The 27,780-nt window shown below is 39.9% G+C and overlaps 1 protein-coding gene across 3 annotated transcripts in view; it reads right to left on the minus strand.

The window, feature by feature from the left end:
• The window catches only part of NUP93 (nucleoporin 93kDa), an 85,614-nt gene that overhangs the window by 6,220 nt on the left and 51,614 nt on the right, over positions 1 to 27,780 (minus strand). For 2 of the 3 annotated variants that reach the window (XM_010584345.1, XM_010584355.1), the window contains exons 4-20: positions 27,333 to 27,395; positions 24,813 to 24,941; positions 17,959 to 18,033; positions 15,693 to 15,782; positions 14,192 to 14,331; positions 11,887 to 12,019; positions 10,740 to 10,897; positions 8,882 to 9,047; positions 7,978 to 8,071; positions 6,737 to 6,928; positions 6,368 to 6,494; positions 6,183 to 6,255; positions 5,810 to 5,854; positions 4,048 to 4,164; positions 3,309 to 3,427; positions 1,230 to 1,347; positions 640 to 723 (exon numbers count right to left, since the gene is read on the minus strand). In XM_010584345.1, the coding sequence (XP_010582647.1) occupies positions 640 to 723; positions 1,230 to 1,347; positions 3,309 to 3,427; positions 4,048 to 4,164; positions 5,810 to 5,854; positions 6,183 to 6,255; positions 6,368 to 6,494; positions 6,737 to 6,928; positions 7,978 to 8,071; positions 8,882 to 9,047; positions 10,740 to 10,897; positions 11,887 to 12,019; positions 14,192 to 14,331; positions 15,693 to 15,782; positions 17,959 to 18,033; positions 24,813 to 24,941; positions 27,333 to 27,395 (1,923 nt within the window). Of the gene's footprint in view, positions 1 to 639; positions 724 to 1,229; positions 1,348 to 3,308; positions 3,428 to 4,047; positions 4,165 to 5,809; positions 5,855 to 6,182; positions 6,256 to 6,367; positions 6,495 to 6,736; positions 6,929 to 7,977; positions 8,072 to 8,881; positions 9,048 to 10,739; positions 10,898 to 11,886; positions 12,020 to 14,191; positions 14,332 to 15,692; positions 15,783 to 17,958; positions 18,034 to 24,812; positions 24,942 to 27,332; positions 27,396 to 27,507; positions 27,641 to 27,780 lie in introns of those variants that run through there. The other variant, XM_010584366.1, reaches the window with a different exon arrangement.

Genomic DNA, 27,780 nt, shown 5'->3' on the forward strand with positions numbered 1-27,780 from the left:
ATCCTTTTAACAAAGTGTCCTGGTTTCAGCTGGGATAGAGTTAATAGTCTTCCTAGCAGCTGATACAGTGCTATGTTTTGAGTTCAGTATGAGAAGAATGTTGATAACACTGATGTTTTCAGTTGTTGCTAAATAATATTTAGTCTAAAGTCAAGGTATTTTTCAGCTTCTGATGCCCAGCCAACAAGAAGACTGGAGGAGCACAAGAAGTTGGGAGGGGACACAGCCAGGACAGCTGACCTAAACTGGCCAAAGGGGTATTCCATACCATGTGATGTCATATTTAGTATATAAACTGGGGGAGTGGGGGTGGGAGGGATCATCGCTTGGAGACTAACTGGGCATCGATCGGCAGGTGGTGAGCATTTGCACTGTGCATAATTTGTATCTTCCAATCCTTTTATTATTACTATTGTCATTTTATTAGTGTTATCATTATTAGTTTCTTCTTTTCTGTTCTATTAAACCATTCTTATCTCAACCCATGAGTACTACTTCTTTTCCCAATTTTCTCCCCCATCCCACTGGATGGGGGGTTAAGCAAGTGAGCGGCTGCGTGGTGCTTAGTTGCTGGCTGGGGTTAAATCACAACACAAAGCAAAAGGCTTTTGGAAGCTAAAATCAAGAGACATTACTTACTTCATCGCTGAAATTCCGGAAGGCAGCAACTCTTTCCTCTACACAATCTTGGCTAAGAGGTACAAGCTTTAGGCGTTCAATAATCTTCAAAAAGAAAAGCAGGAATCAGGGTAGATAATCAACATTCTATGTACCATATACTACTGAAGTATGTACCATGTACTACTAAAGTATACTACTTAACTATACTAACGAAGTACAAGCTTTAGGCGTTCAAAAAATGAAAGCAGGAATCAGGGTAGATAACGAACGTCCTATGTACCATATACTACTAAAGTATGTTTCTGAAGTGCTAATGAAATGCTCCTGAATCCATTCGAGAGAAATCATTTCACTGTTATTTATTGGTTTATCTCCTCACTTTGTTGAGTAGCAGGAATATTTTGTTCAATGTCTAAAAAATAGCTCCAGAAAGATCTTCCCGATTATCAAGCAACAGGGAAGAAACACATTTTTAAATTCCTATAGCATTGCAGCAGCTTCTAACTCATTAAATACAATTTTTTGTTTTAAGTGATGTTATTTGAGACATTCTGGGCTTTCAAGGGCATTAGGAAGGCTGCACTTCAAACAGAACTCTTGAAACTTACATCAAAGGCCCTGTCAATGTGACCAGCGTGATATTCATCAAAAAACGTGATTAAGTCTAGCAGAAGGTAGAACGTGGAGTCAACGGATTTCTTTGCACTTATCCCCTGAGCTTTGTACCTGAAAGACATTGTTTTACAATTTTATTGTGCAAAATGGCAACCATTTATAAACGTGCTCTTACAATTCTTGGAAGTGGAAACATCGAGCACAAGGACAGAAGGCATTTAACAAAGGACAGCTTTAATTTCCCTTAACCAGGAGGCAGAAAGTGGCTTTTTAAAAATACTTCTAATTCTCTTCTAGTTTTCCATCAAACCCAGTATTTATTTCCTTTTAAGTGTTTACACTTCCCATATTCATGGGGAAAACAGTGACAGGAACCAGAGAATTGCAAGGCAAGTGCTGTACATGCGCGTTTAGCATGCTGTTTTACAGAGGACAATTCTCCAGCACAACTGCCTGCTTCAGGCAAGAAGTTAAGACTTAAAAATTGATTAGACACTTCTGCATGCTCTCTCTAGCTACACTTGCTAGGAGATGAATTGGAGGGCTGTCTGCTCTCACTCCTAACAGCACAAGGTCAGAAAGAAGCTCCTTCCTCAAAGTAATATTGTAAGAGTGGTCAACTGCATTGTACACACCATGCTGCTGCAGAGGAGGAAGCCAGATAGGCCTTTTCTGTTGGGTGTTTCCCCTGTTCCAAAAACATCACAAGAATGCACAGGAGGAAAGCTGCATCACTACAGTACTGTCTGCAGTACTGTACATGAAAAACAACCCTTGTATTACATTTAATTGGCAAGAAAATGAGCTAGCCAGAACTGCTCTGGCTTTGCAATCATGGAAGGTTTGCAGGTGTAAAGTGGCATTATTGAACAGTAATATTTAGCACTGTCAGAGATCAAAGCAAGTAGCAAAACAAAGCCCATTATTGCTGAAGCTTAAAATCAAGCCACAGGTTTAGTTCTTAACGTCTGCTACCAAATGAGTCTCTTGCTAAGTCAATATGGCACCAATTTTCACTCAGTCTGCAGCCTGACTAAATGAAGGGCTGACTGGAGGAGTGACTGCCACTTGTCAAAACAAGAAAGGCAAAGGCCTCTGACTGAAATCAATACATTTCTGTATTTGTCCTCCCAATTTCAAAGTGCGAGCAAGTGTGCTTTGTTTATTTTTATTCTCTCCCCACCAGAATGGTGGAAGAAAAACAGTAAGACATTTCTCACAGGTACCCACATTTTGCTCTAGTAAAATATAGGAATTGTCCATGGTGGTCACTGTGACAAGCTGCACCAAAAGAAGATGATTTAAAAAAATCCCAAAGCTATTTTGCAATTACAACCTTTCAGAAGCAGGTTAGTCCTAACTTCTAGCTGCTAATGAATCTTGAGCACTGATGTCTCTAAATGCACATCCTAATTAGCATACCGACACTGCAGGTGACATTCCTTTTGGTCACTTCCATTTCTCTCTCTTTTCTAAACACCACATGGCACTTTCCTAAAGTAACAGGCTGTAGAAATGAGGGCTGCTGGTTACATTAGCGATATGAACACCTCAGCTTAAATGTTCCTTTTTTAGCTTTCATTAAAGCAGCAGTGAAATACAGTTTTCAGACAGCTACTGAACTCACCGCTCTGCTGTTACAACTCAGAATTACTGGTTTTGTAGCACTTTCAACACTATTTCAAACAAGTGAATTGTGTGTAATGAGTCTGCAACTGTTGTGATATTTGATATAATCTAAAACATGTAATTCATTACATTTATTGCTCCTTACTAGACTCTGTGTCTCCATTTGGCAATCCTACAATTCCCTTTTATCTGTAGGTGAATCAGGAAAAGCTTCTTGGCAAATTTACCTGACCTGCCACTGAAGATTATGTTTCTGGTTTCAGTACTACAAGCCATCATGAGCAGGACAGGGTCAATTCTGACCTCTTCTCTGTCTTCCTGAATGCATTGCTGCAGATGCCATGGTCCAGCCAGCAGAAACAAAATCAGGAACTAATACCCACTGAACCGACAGTCCAAGGTCAGGTCCAGGCAAATCACCCAGTCCTGCCCCCTTGTCTTACCTCTCAGCAATGGAATGAGCCATATTCTTCAAACGCTCTTTATTTGACTGGGGAGTGCCAATCTGGGGAACGACAGGACTGAGGAGCTTGTTCATCAGTTCTAAAACTTTGTCAGGGTTCTGTTGGTATTAAAGTTACACACAAATAAAAGGAGCATGATGGAACTTAGTGATTTAAACTCACTGAAAAAGCAGAAAGGTGGTGCCTAGTGCAAGTTCAGAGATGCCTCCCTCCCATAAAGAGTCAAGATCATATTAGCTGTGAGCAACATAATGCTGCTGGCTCATGTGAAAAAGTATTTTCCCCTAATTTTCTTCTAAAACAGTGGCTATGGTTGTATCCACTTTTATTTCAAATATATTTCAAAAAGGAAACAAGAATACTCACTATAAAGCCCAACTATTTTAGACTTCAATTCAACATCTATGAAACTGGAAGAGCACACTCCAGGTAAATAACTTCACTAGCCAGAATAAAATCATACATGGGGCAATCTCTTCAAAAGAACCAGAATGTCTTAAATCAGAATGGGTTAGAGCGCAATCAATCTGGGTTTGCACACTGAAACCCCTCTCCATGCAGCCAATGGCTCTGCTTTAAGGGCAGTAGAAGTAATCTGCTTGAACAAGGGCAATTCAATCTCCAAGATTAAATTTGACCTCCTAATCACAGGGAGAATGTTTGGAAAAAAAATGGTGAACCAGGTACATATTTAAGGCAGCACATAGAGGATATTTACCTTTGCAAGGTCATAGAGTTTTGCAGCTTCTTCAAACAATCCTTTATTTTCTGCTGCAGAAGCCACTTTGTTAATAATGGGTTTTGTGTCACTTGTAAACTTGTCTATCACTCCAGGCTAAAAGAGGTGAGACAAAAATGAAAGGTGAGAAGAGAATACAAATCAGAATGCTTAAAAACTCCTGAATATTCTGTCAAGGCAATGAATATTTTACATGTTGGATTACGATTAGAATGGCCTGCACATTTCCATGGGAACGCGCAAAAGAGACACATTAAAAATAGAAAGAGCTCTTGTGAGAGACTGTCTCCAGAATGGAGTCAGCACTGAAACATCTGTGGTTTCTAATTCATTCAAAATGACCCAGATAACAGGTCAAATTCTAAATTATTTTAATTGCTGATGACACACATTACAGAGGAGAAGAAAACACAAAAGACTTCAGCACATAACATGTCAGGGTCTCCAGGGATGCTGTTTGTGTATACTGGCATGACAGGTTGCAAGTGAAATCTTACACAGATAAATGCAAGGGCAACAAGAATTTTAAAAGAAACAATAAACACAAGAAGAATAAGAGAGAGGAAAGAGTCAAGGATATCTGGAAAGGATTTTACCGTAGTTGAGGATGTAAAAGTAAGACTATATCATCTAGCAGAATTTATTTTAAAGCTAAGATTGCTGGTTTCATACCAAAGAAACACAATAACACAGTTACGTTTAAAAGGAATTTAATAAAGTCAAGAAAACAGGATTCACCACTGATGGTAATGTAAAAACTACCTTACAAAGAACGGTAAAATGAAAAAACATTTGTAAAGATTACCTTGCTCTTGTGTGTGCAATCTCACCACTTTTAAACTGACAGAACAAAAACATCTAAAAGGAAATCCTGCCAGAAATAACTTTTTTTTTTTTTTTTTTTTTGACAGTAGCAATGATTGCAGCATGAGCCCTAATCTTGAAATTAAGATTTAAACTATTCTGGAGTCTGCTTTACACAGAAAGCTGCCAAAGTTGCTGCACTGAACAGAAAAACTTCATTGACTATCTAAAATTTTAATCATTTGCATGCACTCTCCTCTTTTCAGGTAAAACCTTAGGCTTTCCTTTATCTTCTGACCACATAAGGTTATGTTTTACTTTTAGATTACTACTTTTACAGCAGAAGTAAGATCCTTCATAACTAAAAATGGCTGATCTTTGATCCAGTACTTACCCTCGCCTATATGGAGAGGACAGATCAGTTGTGGCGATGCCTGTGGTCTGTTAGCCTTTGCTCCCTTAATTACAAGAATATTTAATGGGCTGCAATACATTTCTCCTCTGAGGTGAATGAGGATAATGTCATACAGACAGTTTTCACACACCCACCTCAGTGCACACAACAATCTCACGCCCACTTACAAGCATGCCATTTTTACTAATTGCTTTTTACTAATGTGCACTAAATTGCATTTCCTACTGTAAAGGTGAAATTCTGACCTCACTGAAGTTACCTGATGGCATTTGTTTCTTTAGTTACATTGGCTGACTACAGGGACATAGTTTGCCCTACAGCTCCTGATCTGCCTTCTGTTAGGGCAGGTCATAAATTATTCTGTAAAAGGACCTCGTACTTGGAGAACTTGTATGTATTCAAACACAGCAATAATTTGGCTACTGAAAAATGAAGAAAAGCAATCTAGCCGCATGACTACTTAGGAAATCACACATGGTTTTTACTTTTTATGTAAAATACAAACATAAATTGTCAACTCACCTTCCTACTACCATCATTTTCCAGCTTTCCAAGAATCATATCAAACTATATCCACACAGATGTAAAGTAAGAAAAAAGAAAACAAAAATAGAGAGATGAGTTGCACATATTTCAGAACATATTTACTAAGTACTAAGATGCAGTCATGGATGAATGAAAAATGGTGATCCATGTAAAAATTATTTGTATATAAGTAACAGGCAAAAAGACATGATTAGACATCTTAAACATATGGTCATTGCAAGATCTCCCATCATCTAGGTCTGCATCAGAAAGAGCAAACAACTGTTTAAGACTGTCCTGCCTAATAAAGATTTCAGTGAAGAAATGAATTCCAGTTTAAGTGAGGAAGGCAAAACATGGCCGAACATACCTCTCTGCTTTCAATTACTAGTTCACTAACGCAGCGCAAGAACATATTCTCTCCTTGGCTGTCCTTCTCATTCCTACAAAAGGAAGGGAAGGAGGAAGGTACTCCTGTTTCTAAGGACTTCTCAGATAAGAATAATTAAGCACTAGTAACTAGGAGAAAATCTAGAGATATATATCAGCTCCTACCTGAGAAAGTAAAAATACTGCAGAGCTTCCCTTGGATCTGTTGATTCAAACTTACGGGTGTAAAGCATCAAAAGCCGCACAAAATTTAGACGCCTGACGCCAGGAGGGTCACCAGCCTCATGGCTTACTGCAATGTCAGAAACAACAGTATCAGAAAATCTAATGCCAGGAGACATTGCTCTGATCTTCATCTCAAATTTGCCAGAGCCACGATCCAGAGCTCTAATACAACTAAAACAATTAACTTTTAGGAGACTGTTCTGATAAATGCTGCTTGTTTGATCAGTTACATAGACCTGTAGTGTCTACAGGGTGTTCTAAGGGCTCAGAAAATATTCTGTTATTGTAAAGTAAATATGCAGGACTTACATAGCTGTGCACTCTGACCAGAAGATTTCAGGAGCAATTTTAACTCAAACAGGACCAATGCAACATGAACAGCATGACAACGCAAGCGCTCTGTCCGGAAGAGAAAAGCAATTGCAGCTTCAAACTGTGCTGTCAAGAACAATACTTGGAAATAGAGGAAAGGCTGCTGGTTCATTGCAAAATGTGATTCACCTGAAAAAAAACCAAATCAAAACCCAATAACACATACACAGAGCATAAGTGAAAATGATTTTGCAATCAGAGATCACTGACAGTGGACACTTCCTGTCACAGTGCATCACTATTGTTTATTCAGTGCCAACAAACAAACACACTAGACAAAACTGAATACCTAATCACACATCAGTGGCTTATCTATAACTGTTTCACTGCAAATATATCACAAAAAGCCACAACATAAAGACGTATTCAGGAAGTGAAAGAGAATAAACAGTTGCTCAAAAAAGTTCCTTTGTTCTTTTCAGACAACGAATCACCAACTCTGATAGACTGCAATAGATTCTCTAGAGACCACAACTTTTTGTCTTCATTTATACTTATGCCAAGTGGTACAAATAATGTTAAAAACCTGGATTTTCCTATTCAGTGACACCAATGGTAGCTTATTGTATTTCTTTTCCACTCATTTTTATCTGGGTGTGAACGATGCTACAAACTAGAAGGCTGTGGAAATGAAACTGTTTTGGATAGTCCAAGTGACCTAATTTTGATTGACTGGAAGATGATTACAGCAAAAGGTACTCTCTTGGGCTGTGGATGTTCCTACAACTTCCTGTGATTTGGGTCCCCAGAAAATTGCTTGAAACAGCAATTTAAGGGAAACAATGAACAATGGATGTGCACAGATAAAATACATGTGGTAATGATTGCTTTTCTGTTCCGTATTCCAAAAGACAGAAGTTTTGCTAAAAGACCTTAGCGTATTTATGGTGAGAGAAAACAATGTGTAATTTAGTATGGATAAAGTGCAAATAGCAGCAGTGTTGTTTACAGATGACTATTCACTCTCTGGATTGCTGGGAACACACAGGACTTATTCGCTGTGTCTTACTGAATTCTACCATTACTCTAGGGAAGCAGGCTGTCCAGGAACACCCTAAAGATGCCTATCACTAGTGGAGAGCTATAAGGTTTTTTATGTGGAGTCTGGGGTTTCTGCAATAACAATTGGAAAGTGTGCTAAGCCGAAAAGCAGAGCCCCAAGTATTGTGGTTTCTTACCATAGTCTTCTAGCAGCTGCTTCTGGAATTGTGATAATGTTAGTCGGTCTTGTGGAGAACCTGCACCATTGTCATCAAAACACACTTGGTTCAGCTAAAAAACACATCCAAAAAAAAGAAGCACAGATATTTCAACTTCACCTTGCACAAGGGATGTACTTAGAAGATACTCAATCCATCTGAAACCCCTCCTAAGATTTCACCAGCTGACTAGAAACTACTTCTAGTCACAACATCAGGTTCATCCATTGCTGGGAAGCAAATATCTCTAACGCTGCAACAGCAGAAATCCATGCAGACTCAGGGGTCCTTTTGTATCCGTCCATGCCATCAAACTCCGATGCTGGGACTCTGAATACTCACTAAGCTATAATTAAAAGCAATATATTTTTTACCCAGTCTTAACAAATATATCATTCTACTCCCTCTTTCTGATAAAGGAGAGAAATGGATACTGACCAGTATCTATCATGCCCCCACCAGAACTGTAAGGACTTTGGACTATAAAGACATTGACAGTGTCGTCTTCTGCCAATTGACACCAACATTTCAGCTATAATCCAACCAGAAAGGAAAATTCAAAGGATCCTCATTGTAGCAAGCTAACACTTGTAAAATCAGCTGGCAAAGATCAGTGTCATATGAAGAACACAACACTTCCAAAGACAAGTGTCCCCAAATTAACACCTCATAGTACAGAGGGTAACAAAGCAGCCCTGGGACTCGGGTTCCCAGCCCTTCACTATCTGCAAGGTCAAGTCACATGCATTACATTGATGCAAAACACCAGACCTAGAAGTAGGAAGGTTAGCAGAGCGGTGCAGAAATGCAATACCATTTAGACCTGTTCTTAAAAACAGAGAAAAACCAACAAACACCACCACAATTCCAACTCCACACTTACTTTTAGCCAAAGATAATCTTCTGTTTTATCAGCAACTTCACTCTGGTTATCTGTAATGTCACAACGGCCAATAATACAATAAACAGCCCTTTTGTACGGGTCCGTATTATTTCTCAGAGCTCGTCTGTAATGAAGACGCAGTTTATTTTCTGTGGCAGGAGATAGTCTAAGGAAAAGATTGGAGGAAAAGACATAAAACCCCTCCTTCCTTGTATGAGGAAACCTAGATACAAATCAGTGTAAATATATGCATATTCACAGCAAAGGCATAATGACATTAAGCACTGGCCAATATTTCTTGCACTTTCTATTTACGTCTGTAGGTAATTTTGCACACATGAATTTAAACATGTAATTGAAGTTATGGAGAATCATCTTCAAATACCCATTGCAGGGGAAAAAAAACAAACCAACCAGCCTCTTTAGGGGTGCATTAATATTGTGGTAGATGAGCTATTTTTGTCTGACTGCTATTTCATAATTTCAGAAAAAGAGAGCTCACGAAGTCTTCGGAACTCTTTCAGTTAGTAACTAACAAGTGCGCAGGTCATTGTACCATGAAGTTTTAGGAGAGACACTTTCATCCTTATCACTAAATACTGTCATAATGTTCTTTGTCATTCTATTTCTTGTACCCTCTTGTATTTACAGAACTGAATCAGTAAAATGTTCTCCTAGACTAAGACATTGTTCGTCAAATCTGTAGGCAGAGTACCTTTTCCTAGCTGTAACTAAACCAAAATAAATCAATTATACTGTATCTCATTAAAGTGTTTGTAATGAAAACAATGACAGTACCTTCACTAAGGTTTCTGGAACAATCTTATTCTAATGAGCACTCCTAGATATTCTCTACAAACCAGGTTAATTTACAGAAGAATACATGGCACACACTACTCAGTAAACGGCACTTTGATTTTTTTTCCTCTGAGTTTGTCCTTTTTTTAAGACATGCAAACTGATAGGTTCTTGCTCACATTTTCATACCTGAAGTGCCCTAATACCTTCAACACATTGCAGGATGAGGGATTCCCACATACAAATGAAATTGTCATAGGCTGAGGTGGGATATTACTCTTTCACATTCTGGCACTTACCTGGGCCCTCTGGTTTCCCCCAATTTCAGTCAGTACCTTAGCACAGTGCCATTCCCCTGAAGGGAGCACAGCTATAATGCAATAGGTGACCGTGCGCTTGTTTGAAATTCATTGCAATTGGAAAGATAAAGAAGATAATCTAAAACACCGCAGCAGAGTTCCGAGCACACCGTAAGATGCACTAACTCAACTGCTTGCAACCACACAATCAGTAGTTTGGCCAGAGGCCTCTGTCAAGCGACGGATAGCAAAAACTGGAAGAGGAGAATAAGCACAAGAATGAGAGTGAATGCCTCTAAAGGCCTCTAGCAAACACTACTTGCTTTTATTGTGTGTCATTCTTATGAAAACAGGTGTAGTAAAAGCATTCCCCAAAGGAAATTCAACTAAAATAAGCGGCAGGGGGAAAAAAGACACAGGATTCGTGACAGCAGACTAAATCTGATGTATTGTATGCAGTATCCTACCATTGGACGATCCTACAGTAAAAAAGCAAAGCTACACCACTATATTATTTTTGAAATGTAAATTTTTGCATGTTTTCAAACAACTCTTTCTCTATGGAGATTTCTAGACTTCAAAGCCACAAATTAAAATATGCAAACTTCTTACATGTAGTTTAGGTAGGCAATATAAACACCAGGCAGCCATCACCACCAGAAGAGACCTGAGCTTCTTATATTTCTACCAAGCCACTGATTATTTCACCACTCCACAGCAATTCCCATCCCTCACAAAGATCTTTCCTAGTTCTCAATTACCTTTTATCTTTACTGTGCATGTACTCCTGGAACCAGGTTTTAAACTCTCCCAGCTGGTGCTGTGCCCGTTTCACCACGTGCATGGCTGCAGTCAAATCTCCACAGCGCATGCAGTAGTAAATCAGTGCCCAGACAGGATGGCCTTCCACCTCACCATCCTGAAAATGAAGTAAGAAATAATATTTTTTTTTTTAAAAAAAGCAGCATATCTGAATTAATTTTCTTTATCATTTGCCTCATTCATTGTTTCTGCCCTTATGCGAACACACCCATTTTGGTAAAAAATTCTGTTTGTGTTACAGAAGCCAGAGGTCATGAGGTTTAAGTCCTGTGGAAGCTGTGCACGTCCTAGCAGCAAAGGATGGGACTCTCTTGCTTGCCCAGGTTTCAGTTCTGAATGAGGTTCTGACAAACCCAGAACTAGCATACAGATAGCCTCTCCACCCAGGAGGTGGACTTGGATTAGACCACTGAGGTATTAAAAATATTTGTATTGAAACAGAAAGATACCAAACTAATCATGGATCTCAGCAGGTAAGAAAAGGACAGCTAGACTCAGCTATGTGCTCTTCAATGCTATAATTTATTATTATTTCATTTAACTTTTAACTTTAATTTTTCAACCCAGCCTGCCTGTTTATCTGGTAATTTTGCAGGTGCGCAACGATGCACTTTCTATTATGTGCAGGTGAGCAGGACTTTATTCAGATTCTTAAATAAAAGGCTCAGGCTACAATTCAGATTAACTAATTACATATTTAGTCATCAACAACTAGTGTCACCATCTTACAATAAGTGCAAAAAAAGGAGAAAAAACAAAGCAGGGAGATTACATCATAACATATTTTAATACTCACTTGTTGATCTCTAAAAAGACCACCAGAAGAGACCATAATTTCTAGAATTTAGAACTCAAAACTACTGAGCAGCACCATGCTTTGGGACTAGCTCTGAACTCAAAGTGATTTTGTCTACTATCTTCCATTTTCCTAACAAAAAATTCTAGAAAAGGAATAAGAGCCTGCTGCCCTAAAAGCAGTTTAAACAGTAGAAAAACCACTGGAGGCTGCATTAGCTTCGTGGCTGTGCTGGAGCAAACAGATTTGTGTTATTGTTTCAGCTCAGTTGCTAAAAGTGATGGACATACCTGGAGACCAGGGACAGGTGCAGGGAGTTTGATGTTCAAGAAGCTGCGGACTAGTTGGTAGGTCCCTGGGACTCCACCCAGCTGAGCCTGGTGCAAGTTTCCAAAGACTGTCACAAAGGTGTAATTTTTGTAACTGAAAAACAACACAAACAAAACAAACGTGAACAGACTGAAATATACTTGCTACAAAAACATCCACCGCCTTTCAGATCCAACAGAATTAGGCATTTAAAGCAAATTACCTTTATGTTCAAACATTATGGTTACAACAAAATGAGGCAAAAACTTCTGTCAATTTAGGAAGATCCTTGTATTCAGCAGTCTCAACAGACACCATGTGTGGAGTCTGTGGTGTACTGCTCCAGGTTCAACTCTGTTGTGAAGTTCCTCTCATCAGGTTCTCCTAGTACTACATTAAACTCAATTACATAACTGGTAAAAAGCCTTTCCATCCTAATGCTTTAACTCTCAATCCTGTCACAAAAGAACAGTTAAACACCACAGATGTGTTTGTCTCTCCTCCCTGCCCTATGGACAAATACAAACCTTAGGGCCATGGACTTACCAGAAGAAAATCACAGAGAAAAGGGGAATTTAGAGAAAAACAACTGGTAAAGGCAGCTTTGAGAACATCTTCTAAAATAACCCATCAAAGCCTTTAATCAAAGCAGATCAATTTAATATTCATGTTTAGAAGCAGAAGTCTTGGAAGTCTGTACACTGAAGGAATACCTATATAAGCAGCAGCAATAAATTACATGAAGGTGGGTTTTTTGGGTTTGTTGTTGTTGTTGTTGTTTTGTTTTTTTCAGCACACAATAGACTTGTGCAACAACAGAATGCAAAACTGAAAGGCTATGCTAAACATAAGCAAGTATCAGCATATCTTGATAACTAACGTTATGGCTGAGTTAAGCATATGCTCCTCAGGGCTTAAGATCACTGTTGCTCCAAAGCAACTAATGCAAGAACAGCTGTGAGCAGCATTACATCTCCTCCTCATACGTGTGACAGGCTGGTGAGGCATTGAAACACCCCAGTATTAGCCAATTCCTGCTAGGAAAGAAAAGCTACAAAGCAAGGCACAGTTGTTTGGTGGGGTTTTTTTGTTTTGTTTTTTTAAAATCAAGCCTGAAGGGCCCAATTTCCACAGTTGGGAGGGTCATGGGGGAACTATATGTAACTAATTCCTAATTTCAGTTAGCAGTTAATGGCACCGTGCAAATTTAGCAAGTTGGATATTTGGCAAATCAGCTTAAGAGTCACTGGCTCATCGCACACTGCTGAGACTGAAGAACTGGAAACAGAAGATCCTTCCGATGTGTCAGTTCATCTGTGCACAGGCAGGCAGGCCGCCACCACCCCTGGGTGACAAACAAGTGCTGATGAGGTGTGGCAACCTACTGTCAGGGGCCAAGAAGAGGCTCTGCCAGGAGATGAAAACATCTCTTCCCAGTGTGCTGTATCAGAGCGCAGCACTTTCTGGGCTCAGATGGCAGATCTGTATCTGTAACAAATGCCCACGCACTACACTGCAGCTATTGTTTGCTTTCCACTGCTGAACTAGCCTGCTGGCATTACATCGGCAGCTACTAGATAGGAGACACTGCAATATCCACATGTGCAATGAATAGGTAATACAGCCATCCAGGGATTCAGCTTTGGGCTGCTCCATAGCCTGCAATTCTCCAAGCATTTTCTTGGCCAAGGAGCTTAGGCCCCCCTGATACTTTCTGATACAGACAGTAAACCACCTTCCCAAGTCTGAAAATCATTGCTAGATATCCCAGCTTCAGCCTCTTCAAATTTTACAAAAACCTTTCAGTGTAGAAATGACATGATCAGAACCTGACTCGTTGCACCAGATTTGTCCCCAGTGCTGTCCTCACTTCCTCCCAGCGCTAGCTCCTGACAGTGATCAGCAATCAGAAAGGGACTATACAAAAGGGGATTTTTTTTGTGCAGAGGGGAAATAGATCTCACTGCACAAGTGAAAAATCTTTACATAAATATTCTATATCTGTCATAGAGATAAGGGCAACATAGAAGAAAGAACAAAAAGCCTTTGTGTCTTTTAAACAACCTCCCCACAGATTCGAGGGCTTTTTAACTAGAACAGTTTTTAACTAAAACAGTTTTATACTCAAGTGGCTGCTCTAAGCCCTGCAGGAAAGACAGGCAACAAGACACTTCTGTAAGCAGTGAGAGGTAGCTGACTTGTCAGTATGTTTGTGTGCATTACAAAGTCATTCTGGCTTATTATTAAGGAACTCTAAAACCGTGCTACCCAGAGCATTCACCTTACCTTTGTTCTAGGTAGTGCAGAGCCTGCCTCACGAACTCCATACGCACCTCCATGTTGGTCCGGACTTTCAAGGCATCGCTAGCAGGAACCAGGGTAACATCAGTCATTTGTTTCACCATGGCCCACATCTCAGAGATGTTCTATAAATGAGCCATTCCATACAACAGCCATTAGTACAGAGACAAACAAGCAACACCTTTTTGAGCTACATGGTGTTTTGATGCTTAAAAAAAGCACAGAAGCACAAGAGTAATGTCTATTTAGATTTGTAATGGAGATACTGGATGCAGTCATGAAGGTAAGCCACTTCTGTCCTGAAGAATTCAAATTTCCCAGGCTTCTATGCGTAATTCTTGTGCAAGAAGATGGCTATAAATATTGTACCTACAATTGTCACCCAGGATCGACAATGATTTCCAAAACTAGGCTGGGTACTTGTTGCTCAGACTCCTTCCCCATTTCCAGCTTGTACACACCACTCAATAAATACCATAACAACATCAGCTTCCATATAAGCAATTGCTCTGGCTGCCATTGGAAAGCTGTGCAATCAACTGTGATAGGAAATATCTGAAGGACACTGATCACTTGGACAAAGACTCAGGTCTGAAAAAAAAGTTGAAAGCCATCCAGGTCTGCTCATTCATAAGGACAAGATTGTATTAGTATCTCCAGGACTGGAGTATCCCTGCTTAAACAGCAAAATACTGAGAAGTAACAGCACTGTTAGCTCCAGCAAGGGCAGGCGTTTGATCTCAGTGCTTCAAAGCAGCAGGAACATTCAAACTCACCACTTTGTCCCTAGCAAAATGAACAGAGTTGTTCAAAGCAAAGATGCACACCTGTAATTCAGATTTGACTGAAGCATTTGCCCTTCAGCTTCTGAACAGCTTTTTGCTCTCCCCATGTGCAAAGCTTTTTCATGACTTGACTCTCCTGCAGTATTCTCCTCCAAGCGTTCTCAAATGTGGCCAGGTTTGTACATTTGTTTTTTGGGGGTGGATCAAAGCAACGCAATTAAAGGAGTGGGGAAAAAACCAAAAGCAGATCATTGGTTTAAAGTCAATCCTAGGGGCTTTATGCTTTGCTATGGGAGCCTGCTTCAGATCTAGCAGGGTCTGATAAAAGACCCTTCACCTACAGCTAAATACATTCAAAGGATATTAGGAGACCACATTTTGAAAACCAAACACAACAGAACACATTTAAAATGAAAAGCAATTTTTTTCCCCAACAGCTCATCACTCATGATGGGACACTGCAGTGAAACCAGGTTCTTTTTTTCCTCACTGTGTTAAGAAATTTTCACCATGACCAAGTTCATCACATGTGGGCCCTGCTGTACTAGAGAAGACTCCAGTACTGGCTCCGTGTTTTCTGTGGAGCCATGCCTTTTTTTTTTTTTGGCAATATCAGTATTTTTTCACCAATGTCAGCAGGCTGTTAATCATAGCTGAAAACAGATTAAATACATTTCCTTATGTTAACTCACTGGCAGTACCTTATCATCCAGTTCTGCAACAGCAGCGCAAAGGTCCACCAGGTTAGGCTGCAGATGTCCATTCACTATCTTCTCATTATAAATATAAATCTGAAACATATTGAAAGTAAGCAAGTTTAACAATATGTATTACTCTCCTTCCCCCTCCCCAGCCACAGGAACAAAATCTGAACCAGGCTTCAGAAACAGAGTGCCCCCAGCAAGTCCCTTCTGCTTCCCACCCGCATTAGCCGCTTCTAATACAATGCAAGAGGAATGGGCATCAGCACCAACCCGCTTCCACAACATGCCAAATCCCCACGCCTGCCTGAAGGTAGCCAGCAATCCAGCTGTTGAGGGGTTCTGCATCGCAAAGCACTACACTGAATGCCCTGTTAGACTAATTACAGGTAATTGTTGGAGGACAAAGATTCAGAAGAGACCTGACAACTGGAGGCTGTGATATTCCCCTACATGGCAGCCTCCTACCTGCTGACATAAAAGAAACAGAATTTTGCTGCTTTCTGGCAGTATTCAGGGAAATATGACACAGAGGAAGGAGAACAGAAACCTGGCCTTTCAAAACCTGCCCTTAAATGTATATATACATGCACACACCCATTTTGATTTAAATCTTGGTCTTAATTTAGCTACTTCTACTATTGTTTATTCTACTCTCAGCCCAAAGACCTTCTAGCTACATCTGAAAATAATCATTCTCAATGCTAGAAAGGCAGTGCCATCATACTTTAAGTCCCTTTTGCATGCACTACTACTTCAACGCACTCAGCGTGCAAACAAGTTGCAGAGCTCAGGACTGTGACCAGAATCTAGCATCAGTGAAATCACACATGTGAACTTCACTATGTTTCAGTGAAACAGTTTGAACTATCCATGAAGAACAATTAGTCATTTCAGTGTGATTAAAACGCATTTCATGGCTGATAATAAACTGAAACAGCATGGACTGCCTGAGCTCCAGGACTCCTAACTACCAACTGAAACCACAGGAGCCCCATATCCAGTGCTGAAACCCAGGTATTTTTGCACTCAAGCAAGATGATGTCAAGGACGGCTCAGCCAGGCCAGCTTCTCCAGAGGGCATGCTGGGAGCACACGGTGACTGCACCAAGTGTTTTGGTAGCAGAAGCCTGGCCATGAATGCCACGTTTCCACAGCACATCACAAACAGCCTGCACGCCAACCATAAACGTGACGAGCCCACCTGCCCATCCATGGGGAAGACATGGTGACTCTGCAGCTACCCCTGGAACTAGTACTGCTAGAGAGGCTGGGCTTCCCATATTCACAAAACGTCAGGGAATAATGTTGATAGCCTCAAACTACAGACATAATTATGCTATAAGGAAGACCCTTAATGCAGGTATATTACAGTATATATGAAACAAATTAGTGTACTATTAACAACCACTAAATCAAATGTACACTTTATGAGCACAACCATGCACCTTGTTTTGCAACTCATTTCTTCACAGTTACCATAACTGAATGCAGCCATAGAAAAACAGATGTACAAGCTGCTATCTGGCTCAGCAAAGAGTGAGCCAATGTACACAATAACAGTAATTGTGTGCAAATTAGCAACACTTTGTCTACGCTGTTTCAGATATTCCATTTTGAAAAATCAAGTCCTTCTCTTTCATTTTGTTTCCACCAGTACTGGTAAACAGATCATCTCAAATAACAAAAGTAACAAAATGGTTATGTAAAGGTTTATCAGTTCTCCCTGAAAATTTTCAGAGTCTTAACGCTACCAGACATATTAATTCATAGCTGATGCACTAAAACTTCTCATAAGCAATGCCATTAAAAAGGGATATAATTTGACAAACATCAGGATTAAGACTTCAGCATGTTTCTTTTTACACGTACACATCAGAAAAATGATTTTCCACATGTGAAAATAAAGGGAATAGAAAGTCTTCATTTGTGTACAATTACATGTTGACATGAATTTTTAAAAAAAATATTTTTTTGAAAGGTTAAAAGAGTTTCCATTTACTATGAGCATAAATTATTTGTACAGTCATATATGGTGTTCAGGATCTCCTTTTGACAAGAAAAATCCTGTAGCAGACAAATGAGTACACTTCTAAAAAGTCAGGCTAAATGTCTGTATTTTTGAATTGCGTTTTAACTCCAGGCAGACGTTTTCATGTTTTACCTATCATATCTTTTTACACACTATGCTCACAGATCTTTTTTTCCCCACCTCTCTCTCTCTCTAGAAAACAAAGTTTAACTATGTTTTTTCATTTCCACTCACCTGACGAGCATATGCCATCTCCACATTGTCCAAAGAGCTGCGACCTGGAGGACCCAACTCACCAACGTAGCTAGGCTGTTTAATGAGAAGCGTGTAAGAAGATATAAGGTATAAAATTACTGCAATGCGTTTTACCGATATATCTACTCCTAAAGAACAACAGCAAAACCATGTTCCTGACAGAACTAAGAACAGGGTTTTGGACTATCTACAGAGTAAAATGCATAGTCTCACTGCAATACCCCATTATCTTCCCAATATAGCTTAAACTTTTTAAAGTGACAGAAATCCTCCTTATTCACTGCACAAACCAGCCATTAGCTCTCTAGAATCAGGACATCAGTGTCTCTTGATAGCATCTTATAATTTTAATTCTCTCCTTTTATTTCCTGAAAGGTTGCTTATTGTCACATTAGTGTCTTGCTGCGAAGCAGCTAGTCTGCACCTCCATCACAGCAAGGACACAGAATTCAATGGACCAGCTCAAATGGATCCAGTCTAGCAAATCTGACACTCCAGTTTTGTCCCAGTACCATGGCACAGACACAAAATGGGACTGCAGCATTCAATTATTTGCTGAAAAGTGCCCCACTGCCGGTCTGCTGCAGGAGGAAGAAGGATGCTGGCCATATCCTGACCCGAAAAAGAAAAAAAAAAAAAAAATCACCTTTCTACCCATAGAGACTATGCCAGGATTGAGATATCTTCAGTGCGGAGCAGGGAGGGACAGCTGATCGAGTCATGGCATGGAGAATTCGTACTCTTTTATAAAACATAATAGTCTATATTCGCTACAAATCACAGGTATGTTTTCAGTACAGCCACCACTGAACACGGATGTTCACCACTCTGGAGGAAAGAATACTCCCAAATAACTATGCAATACTCTCTGATGTTTCCTGCTTCCTAAAAATGTAATTCTTCACTTCAGCATCAGCACTGCAAGTCTTGGATTTGAAAAATAAAGTACAATCATATTAAAGACAGATCCCTTCAAGGTAAACAGTCCTTTAATATCAGCTGCTTCATAAGAAGTGCTACAGCCATGACGGTCTGAAGATAAAAGACAAGCATAATATTTATTATGAAGCCAACTGACATAGTTGGGGCAAGCAAAGAGGAACAGACAAGCTTTCAGAAAAGCAAGTATGTTTTCAGGTCTGAAACTGAAGCAACAGCCTTTGAATTTCAGGCTCTGAACCCAACAGCTCATTTGACTCTCCCAGGTGTAGTTGGTCCGATAACAAGATGTCACCTCTCCACACAAACCTTGCTCAGCTTACTTCAGGTGTCTAGCTTCGGCACAGCTATGAGGATCTAAGATGGTTGTTTACTTCTACCAGGAGAGAGGATGCAAAGTACATAAGCTAAATACTGAAAGCGGCTGAGCAAACACTGAGAAGGGGCATTGCTATGCCGTGGTTTGTTACTGTATAACTCAAGTCCATTGATACGCCTCTAAACTGGAATCAGTAACTCTTTCCAAGAAAGAGCAGGTAGATCTGCAGAGTTTTAAAATTAAGCTTTTTACCATCAAAGTCAGTTATGGCTAGCTGCACATCCTCATTAGCTGTTATACTGCACCTCAGCAATACTGTCAAATAGCTTTACTTTTTCTTTCATCAGTTACCCAGAAGGTCAGTACTTTATTTTCTAGATAGGATCACCTTCGAGTATTGCTTAAGGACATGCTCTAGTCTTTCCTGGAAGAGTTCAGCTAAATGTGACCAACTTGCTACCTGTACAAACAACACAAAGCCCAAATGCAATGGAAAAAAATCATTGTTCTCACTTTCAGTTTAATCGGCTTTAGACTTCAGCTTTGCTGACACCTGTCAAGCCACAGCACAGCAGGACCAATGTTCCTGCCATGACCTGGCTTGCGTGGATTTCAGGAAAAGATCCAAGAAATGGGTAGCTTTTCTGCAGATGGTGTCATCATTCGGTTTCTTGTTTTGAATGAGGATGAAATGCTGACAGGGTCTTCAAAAGAATCTCACTTTTTGAGAACTGTATCCCAAACTTGGAATGAAATAATACAAATATATGAACTTCCAGACATGTTACCGATCAGTCTATGACTGAACAGTCTCTCAGTCATTCCCAAACACTTATAATTTTAATTTGATATCAGTCTAAGCCAGGTTATCTTCTATTGTGTAGGACCTCCCTTACATTCATGAGCGTATGTTCTTGCAAAGACTACACTGTCCCAATCCAGGAGTTTTGATCAGGAAAATTTTCGCAATTTAAAATTTAAAGACAAATAAAGTGACACAATTGCAATGGCCAAGAAGCTGTTCCGAGTTAGCTAGGAATTTATATGTGAAGATAAGGGCATTGACCTCTACTGAGAAATTATAAGAACTTTGTGATATTTGTGATTACTGCGTTCTGCATAGCATACAACAGTTGATTACAGAATAAAAAATACTCAGTTGTGTCTGTCCCTGATATAGTGAAACATAAATGAATGAAGGTATCAAAGATGAACCTGGACAATCCTTTTAAATTGTTGGAAACAGTTTATTACTGCATTAATTTCTCAGTAATAGTGCTATTTAAATTATGTCCAACCTGATTATAAAATCAGGCAGATGCATTTAGACCTTAGGCAGTATAAAAATGCCTTACAAAAAACCCCAGAGAAATCCCACTTTTTCTTTTTGTAACTGAACTTACACTAAAAATATTCTCCACAGTCAGTCTTAATGGATACTGATATTCGGAAGCATCTGCGTTTTTCTTTCAGTGCCAAATCATCTGACACAAATTCCTTTAAACCCACCTAAAAAATGACAAATTCTTTGTTCTAAAGAACAAAGAAGCTGTTAAAGCAGGTTTCCTGGGAAACAGACGTGATGGCAGAAATAGCGCTTTGCAGCCTTCCCCTATGCTGTGCCAGATAAATTGCAGAGTTATTTAAAGTAACACTAAATTATGGACGTTGTCGTTAATTACTGATCAGGTTTCATCTTCTAAAGCAAGTGAAGAAGGGTACATTGTGACTTAGCATCACTTTTCAACCAGTGCCCAAACACAAGAAACATAAGGACTGGGGCTTTGTTTTGTGAATCTGGTTCCTTTTTCTCCTGCTGCTGCTTTGCAGCACCAAAGAGCATCCACATGGCTGCCAAGAGAGTGCAGCATATGACTGATGGGTTAAAACCCACAGGTAAGAGTCTGAATTCAGAAGTGCACACCTGAAACTAAGAAATAACTGCTCTGGGGTTTGGGTTTTCCTTTCTCCAATTTTAATTTTACCCTAACCATTATGATTTGAGGATCACTTATTAACAATCTGCCACAGCTGAGAACTGCCACACTGAAATTAAATTCTTTAAATGCCCACTGACTTGGCACTTCAGCAAAGCAAAAAAATCAGGAACTCCAGAATTTGTCTTGCTTTTCTTATGCTTTTCTTTCCTATGCCAAGAGCCATGGAAGCAAACTTATTTCCTATTTTTTCCATCTCATACTTGCATTCTGGCTTAATCTTTGAATTATTAAACTGAAAAAAAGCACTAGCTCACTGAACTATCTCATGGCTGTGCTAAAAGGAAATTTCAAAAGGAAAACTAAAGCATGAGTCAGAGCGGGGAAGGTCATTTCCACTCTTCACCCTGAATTGCAGAAATGGAGAGTTGTGCATGCAGTCCTTCTGTAGCTGGCAACCAGAGTCTGAAGAGGCATGCCCTACAAGCTAAGGGGGGGATCTGGGGAAGGGAGGGGATATCCTTTGGTGGCAAGTCAGAACGTATCAAATTTTCAAGCAAGGAAAAGGTTATGAAAGATGTGTTGAAAACAGCAGCTAGCTGCATACGAGAAGAATTGTGTTTCAGGTTAGGTTCTTAAGCTTAACTGGAGCAGCAAAAGGAAAAACAGAAAAGTGGGTAATGCACAAAGGACTGCAGAAGTGCAAGTACACACACATATTTTTTCTGCATCTCTAGTCTGATATTGCTTAAATGGCTTGTGCTGTTTTTATCAACCACATTTATTTCTCCCTGCTCTGAATTTAGGTCTTTCCAAAATATTCTTCAGAACTGTAATATTTATTCTGAATATTATCCATTCGTGAAAGCTGCAGCTATACTGCACTGCCATCACATTTTTATCTTTTAAATTCATTTAGCCTAACGATGCTGCTTTTCAAAGGAGTCCTCCTTCATTTGTACTCAGCCAAGCATTCAGCCTCACTTGCACTCCAAACCGTGTGCATACAAAGATGCATTATTCATCACCCTCATATGCATATGCACATTCCTCAGCAGAAGTCTGGGCAGACATTTTGTCAGCACTCCAAATGGCTTGGCCAGTAGATGCAGTGAATAACTAGGCAGGAGACCAAGCTGGAGAAACACCATCAATATACACTGAGGTGCAGCAGGGGAGCAGACAGCATCTTGGTGTCCTTGGGATTTAAGGGATATGAAGACGTGATACAAAGGGGCAGAATGGAAACCAAGAGCGACAGTGTCTCTCCATCACTGCAGGAGCGGGTTGCTTGACAGCAGGAGTGGAAGAGCTTGGGGTGGGGGTGGAAGAAAGAAAAACATGGAATAAAAGGACAAAAGAAATGCCTCAGCACCTAGTGGAACAAGACTCGGAAAAAATGCCTTGAGAGCAGAGGTGTTTGATACCTTGAAAACAAAACTGAGGCTTTCCTTCCTTTTCCCCCCCAAGAAGTACCTTTTTATCAGCTCTGTTTTTCCCTTACGGGGAAAGAGGCCAGGCTGGAGGACAAGGGGGAACAGAAAACCCTAATAGCAAGTCCTGCGCTAGGTTCTTTGAATCATGAGCTTTGCCTGTTAATTGGTCTTATTTCCATGAATAATGTGTTGGTATTTCACTCTGCCCAAATTAGCTTGCCCAAAGCTTGAGAATTGGCTTGCAGGCAGACCGGCCCCCTGCTGCGTTTGGATCTGTGCCTTTTCAGTTGATTCTCCATCTCCAGAGGATATCAATTAAGCCTCTACTATATTCTACAGGCTGTGTCTGTTTGTGTCACACACACACAAAAAACTTATTTGACTGGAACAAGGCTTTAGAAGAACAACCTGCTGTGGGGAGGTTAGATAACAGGCTTTTAACACAGTAGATGCACTTCAAACCTCTCAGACCTTTGACTTCTTGAGGCTAAGACTAGAATATATCAAGGATTTTAAATGCTCTTGAAATGACATAGTGATACTACGAGGGCTTTGAAACAGAGAGTGGAGTATTACTGAGTGATAGTGTACATTGAGTCATTCATGAAAAACATTAGAGGGGTGGGGTTTTTTCCCCTCCTCCCTCCCACCAACTTCATGCTTGGCATCTTGAGTGCCATGGACTGGGGATAGTGTCCATTTGACACAAACATCAGGAAAGGGGTTTTACCTTTTCAGAGTAGGTTATTAAATTGCTTCTCCTAGCAGTTAATATCCACACTTCAAAAGGAAAACCCCACACCAGTAACTCACACAAATCAAAGATGTTAGAAGCTATCAGAATAGCTGCCAAGTCTTCAGACTCACATCCTAAAATAATGGGATAGCTGTTCCTAGTTTTAAATGAATTCAGCCTGCATTATTTAGCATTTCTAATATTGAAAAGCTGGACAACCTTCCAAGGAGTCACAGTAAAGTATCAGTAAAATACTTTCGGTCGAAGACAGCTTCTATAAAAAGATGTATGCTAACTGGGATTAACCTATATTTAAAAGAACAGTAATCAGAAAGGGACATTTCATTAACAACTTTAATTATTTCCAAATCCCTATACAGGTCATACCCCATTAACACCAAGGGCTTCTTTTATTTTAATGTACTGTGCAGCTCTATAAGTCATTCCAATGAACAAGATTTTTTTTTTTTAAAGGGAGGGGTGTGGGAAAAAACCCACAAAACTGGGCCTGTTCTGTGGCCTGAAAGCACGGCAACTTGCACTCCCCCATCCCCTATCACATCTCTTCTCAAGGTTGCAGTTTTCATGGAGCATTGTGCAGGAGCTGTGATGTAACTTTGTGCTCCAGGGATCTCAGCTGATGTCCGATGCCTCTAGCTCAGAGGAGCAGAGTTCTCAACTCTGCACGTAACTGTGCTTTACTCGTGTAACAAGCACTTTCTTTAAAAGAATAAACTGTAAAGTTTTAAGTTCTAACAGAAGATAAGGAATGTTTTAAGTTGCTAGTCAATACCTTTCCATGTTAAACATGGGGTCAGTCTTGCCCAAAGGATTTGGTCACTACTGGATTAACCTCGAATTGCTGAACACTAGAGGTCTTAGCAGCACAAAATTTTAATCTGCACTGCATGAGACAGCAAGGTAAAAAGGAAAGCATGCTCTTTTGTTGTTGTTGTTGTTGAATATTCGTTTGGTACTTCATCAGCCTCCTAAGAAAAGCCATAAGTCCCACGTAGCACACAGTGATAATAGAAAGAGACACTCTAAGACCTATGTGCGAGCACAGTTGCACCTGAGAAACTGTCTGGTCTCATTAGCATTGCAAAGGTTTCCTGAAGGTGAAGTTCACCCCAATGTGTTTCCTGTCCCCTGTGTATATTGACCTAATACGTGTTAGCGTGAACCAAGTTTCCAGCTTGCATGTATGTTGCTTAAAACATAGTTTCAGCAATAGGAGCTCCATTGCCTGTACCCATTAGTCAATAAAAACAATCATAAAGGTTTGATATTTCACTAGACAATGCATTCTGCTAGTCACAGCCATTCGGGAATTAAAGATTTGATATTTCTCATTTTCACACAGTTGTAGCTACAGAATAATCCAGAGGTGGTTTCAGCAGAGCTGGAGTGCCAGCTGTGTACATGCTGTGTATGACTACGCACAGTGTTTAGAAAGACCAAGTTACCTCACTTTCTTGCGTGAAATCGAGAGCATCTTCCCCTGATGCAAGCAGAGTATGAAGAATCCTTTGTTTCACCTGTTCCCATTCAACCAGCATTGATTCTCGGTGATACTCCTCAGCCATAGCAAAAGTCTGTTGGTGAAGAAGAACCAGAGCTAAGAAACATATAGAAACACCAAGCTGCCTAGCTCTGCTACTAATAGACCAGCTCAAAAATGAAACAGAAAATAGCAACTAGATAAATCAACCAGATCAGCCCTCAAGAGCTAATGATGTGCTGCATATTATTTTAACAGCCTTCCTGTTCAGGTACGAAGGGATTCAGAAAATAGGTCTGTGTGGCATTAAGACAACTCTCACATACCCTGGTATGCGAGCTGGCAAAACAGGGAATCTGTGTCTCTTCCATGGTACTGCAATACACACAAAACTCAGCAGGTTGGAAATTGATAGGCTTCTTTAATTTAGCAGCACGCACAAAATATCCAGGTCATCACTGATCCGTGTGGTTTCTTGAGACTAACTTTTCTAATGGCAACTAGTTTTTCACCTCCCTGGAGGCTATAAAGATTTGACCTACTGCATTCTTAAGAGAGATGTGTGTTTATTGCTCATATTTCATTTTCAGGTCTTTACCAGCATGTTTTTCTTTTAAATGGGAAATAGGATAAAAGTATTGAGGAAAATTAACAAGTGACAAAGAATCAGAAAGTCTCTCTCATCAGGAACACAACTCAGAAAAGCACGTAGGAAAATCATATCCCAAGAAAAAACATCCTTTTACCTTTAAAATGGCTTATGTGCTACATTGTCTTCAGATCCAGTTGGGGCACTCGTGGAAGGAAACAGCTTTTCCCCTCAATATTCCTTATTTTGGCAATAGCATTATAATAGAGAAGATGCTTCACTACCTTTCCTGTTATTGTTGGGGTGATGCTAACTAGTAGCCTCAGGTATACCGGGACAGGAAATAAAAATATTTCCATTAATTCTAAATAGACAATAAGCTATATTGGATCTTCCACTACTTTCCCTTTCCCAACTTTCTCTGTCTTTCACATAGCTTTGTGCTGCATTGTACATAACTAAATATCTTGGTTGGCTGAATAAGTTTTTCATCTCATAACAGCCCACTGTTAGGATATTGTCAATTAAGGGGCAAAATGCTCCCCAGTATAAATGAACTGATAAGAGACAGTGACATTTGGAAAACATTTAATTATGGTGCATGCATGCAGCTAGAGCACGAGATTTGTGTTTCTTTGTTTAATTATATAAATTTACTTTATACTTTCATGGTAGAATATAGGTCTTATCCTTACCTTCACTGTAATCATTTCAACAGGGTTTTAAATATGCTTCAATAATTACAGTATAATTATATGTAATTAAAATAATTTAATAATGCTTAAGTACTATTTCGTATCATTTGAAAGAAACACAGGCTCGGTTCTAAACCTGATGTCCCAAGTGTACATGGAGGGAAACAATCGTAACATAAGCACTAGGAAGCATGCAATGACATTTCCAAGCAGCAGTTTTAAGACAAACAACAGGAAGCATTTTTCCACACTGCATAATTCAATTGTGGAACTCATTGCCCCAGAACATGACAGATACCAAAAGTATAAATAGATTCAGAAACAGGATGAATTTCACATCAGAAAACAACTTCCAGCTCAGAAAAATCTTCGAAACAGCTACTTGCTTGGAGGTGAAGAGACAGCAGATGAATGGGGGAAGGCTAACTCTGTCTTTTTTTCTTACAGACTAAGTACTTCCTTTCCAGGGAAGAAAACTGGACTCAGCAAACCCTGAGCCTAACTGATAACTTTTAGTCAGCAAACCCTGAACCTAAGTGACAACTCTTACTCTCTTATTGTAGCATTTTCCTTTGTACTGCTTAAAAAAAGCTGCTTTTTTTTTTTTCCCCCCTTACGTGAGAGATTTCCTTTGGACAATGTGATGCAGTATGGTGTTCTGGCTCTTCTACAGACACAAGATTTAAACCTTGCAGCACTTCTGCTGCATAGGCCTGAAAGTAGTAATATGTACTTCAACAACTACTGTAACCTGGCTAAACAGCTACAATAAATACATTGAATGTCATCACTGTACGGGAAGCTGGCGCACAAGGCACTTCTCGGAGCAAAAAAGGAAATAAACCCCATGTCCTAGGCATTATCACCTCTAGAAAAGGCAGCATCCATGTAGAGAGGGGGTTGGAGTAAGCGTGCTGTGCCTTACGAACAACAGCTTCTCTGTTCAAACAGATTTAACACTGTGAGCTTCCTGACCCTACAAAATACTGCAGTCGAAATAAAGCTGACAAGTATTTCTTCTGGAAATTCTAAGCAAGTATTTCCTAATGTCTAATTTTTCTATATTCTCAATATAGTCATCTTAAATTCCAGTAGTTTATTAAATATCTAATTTATTAACTCCTTAGGGGACCCCACTGGGGTTTTTTTTTTGGGGGGGGGGGGGGGTTTAAGGAAAAAATAGGGCTTGCTTCCAACTTACCCTCTTCCTAGACTCTTCAATGGCTGACAGCAATGCATTATCTTTTTCATTCTTCAGGAATCCCTGCAGAAAAGGGGAAACAGAGCTTCAGTCAAAAAATCAGCCTTGCACTAACATCAGACACATACTGTAGTACTCAGCTCTTCCAACTCTGAGAAGTGCTTGCAGGTCTCACCCCAATCCACTCTTCAGAAGTTTCAAGGTCACTTTACTTCACCAGAGGTGCAGTAAGATGCCCATACAGAGCAATGTGAAAATGAAAATGCATTAATCCCCTGTTTCAATATGCATTAAATCCTACTGAAATGTCCTGCTTCTATTCTCTTTTATCTCTGTGTCCCAGCAACTGCTTCCTCTTGCTCTCCATTTGAGGGAGCTAGGATGAAAGCTGGTAGGAGCGATAAGCCAAGATAAGATTGTTGGACTTGAGTATGTTGGGGGGGGGGGG

The sequence above is a fragment of the Haliaeetus leucocephalus genome, unplaced genomic scaffold (genome assembly GCF_000737465.1).
Source record: "Haliaeetus leucocephalus isolate CR32 unplaced genomic scaffold, Haliaeetus_leucocephalus-4.0 Scaffold92, whole genome shotgun sequence".
Classification (NCBI taxonomy): domain Eukaryota; kingdom Metazoa; phylum Chordata; class Aves; order Accipitriformes; family Accipitridae; genus Haliaeetus; species Haliaeetus leucocephalus.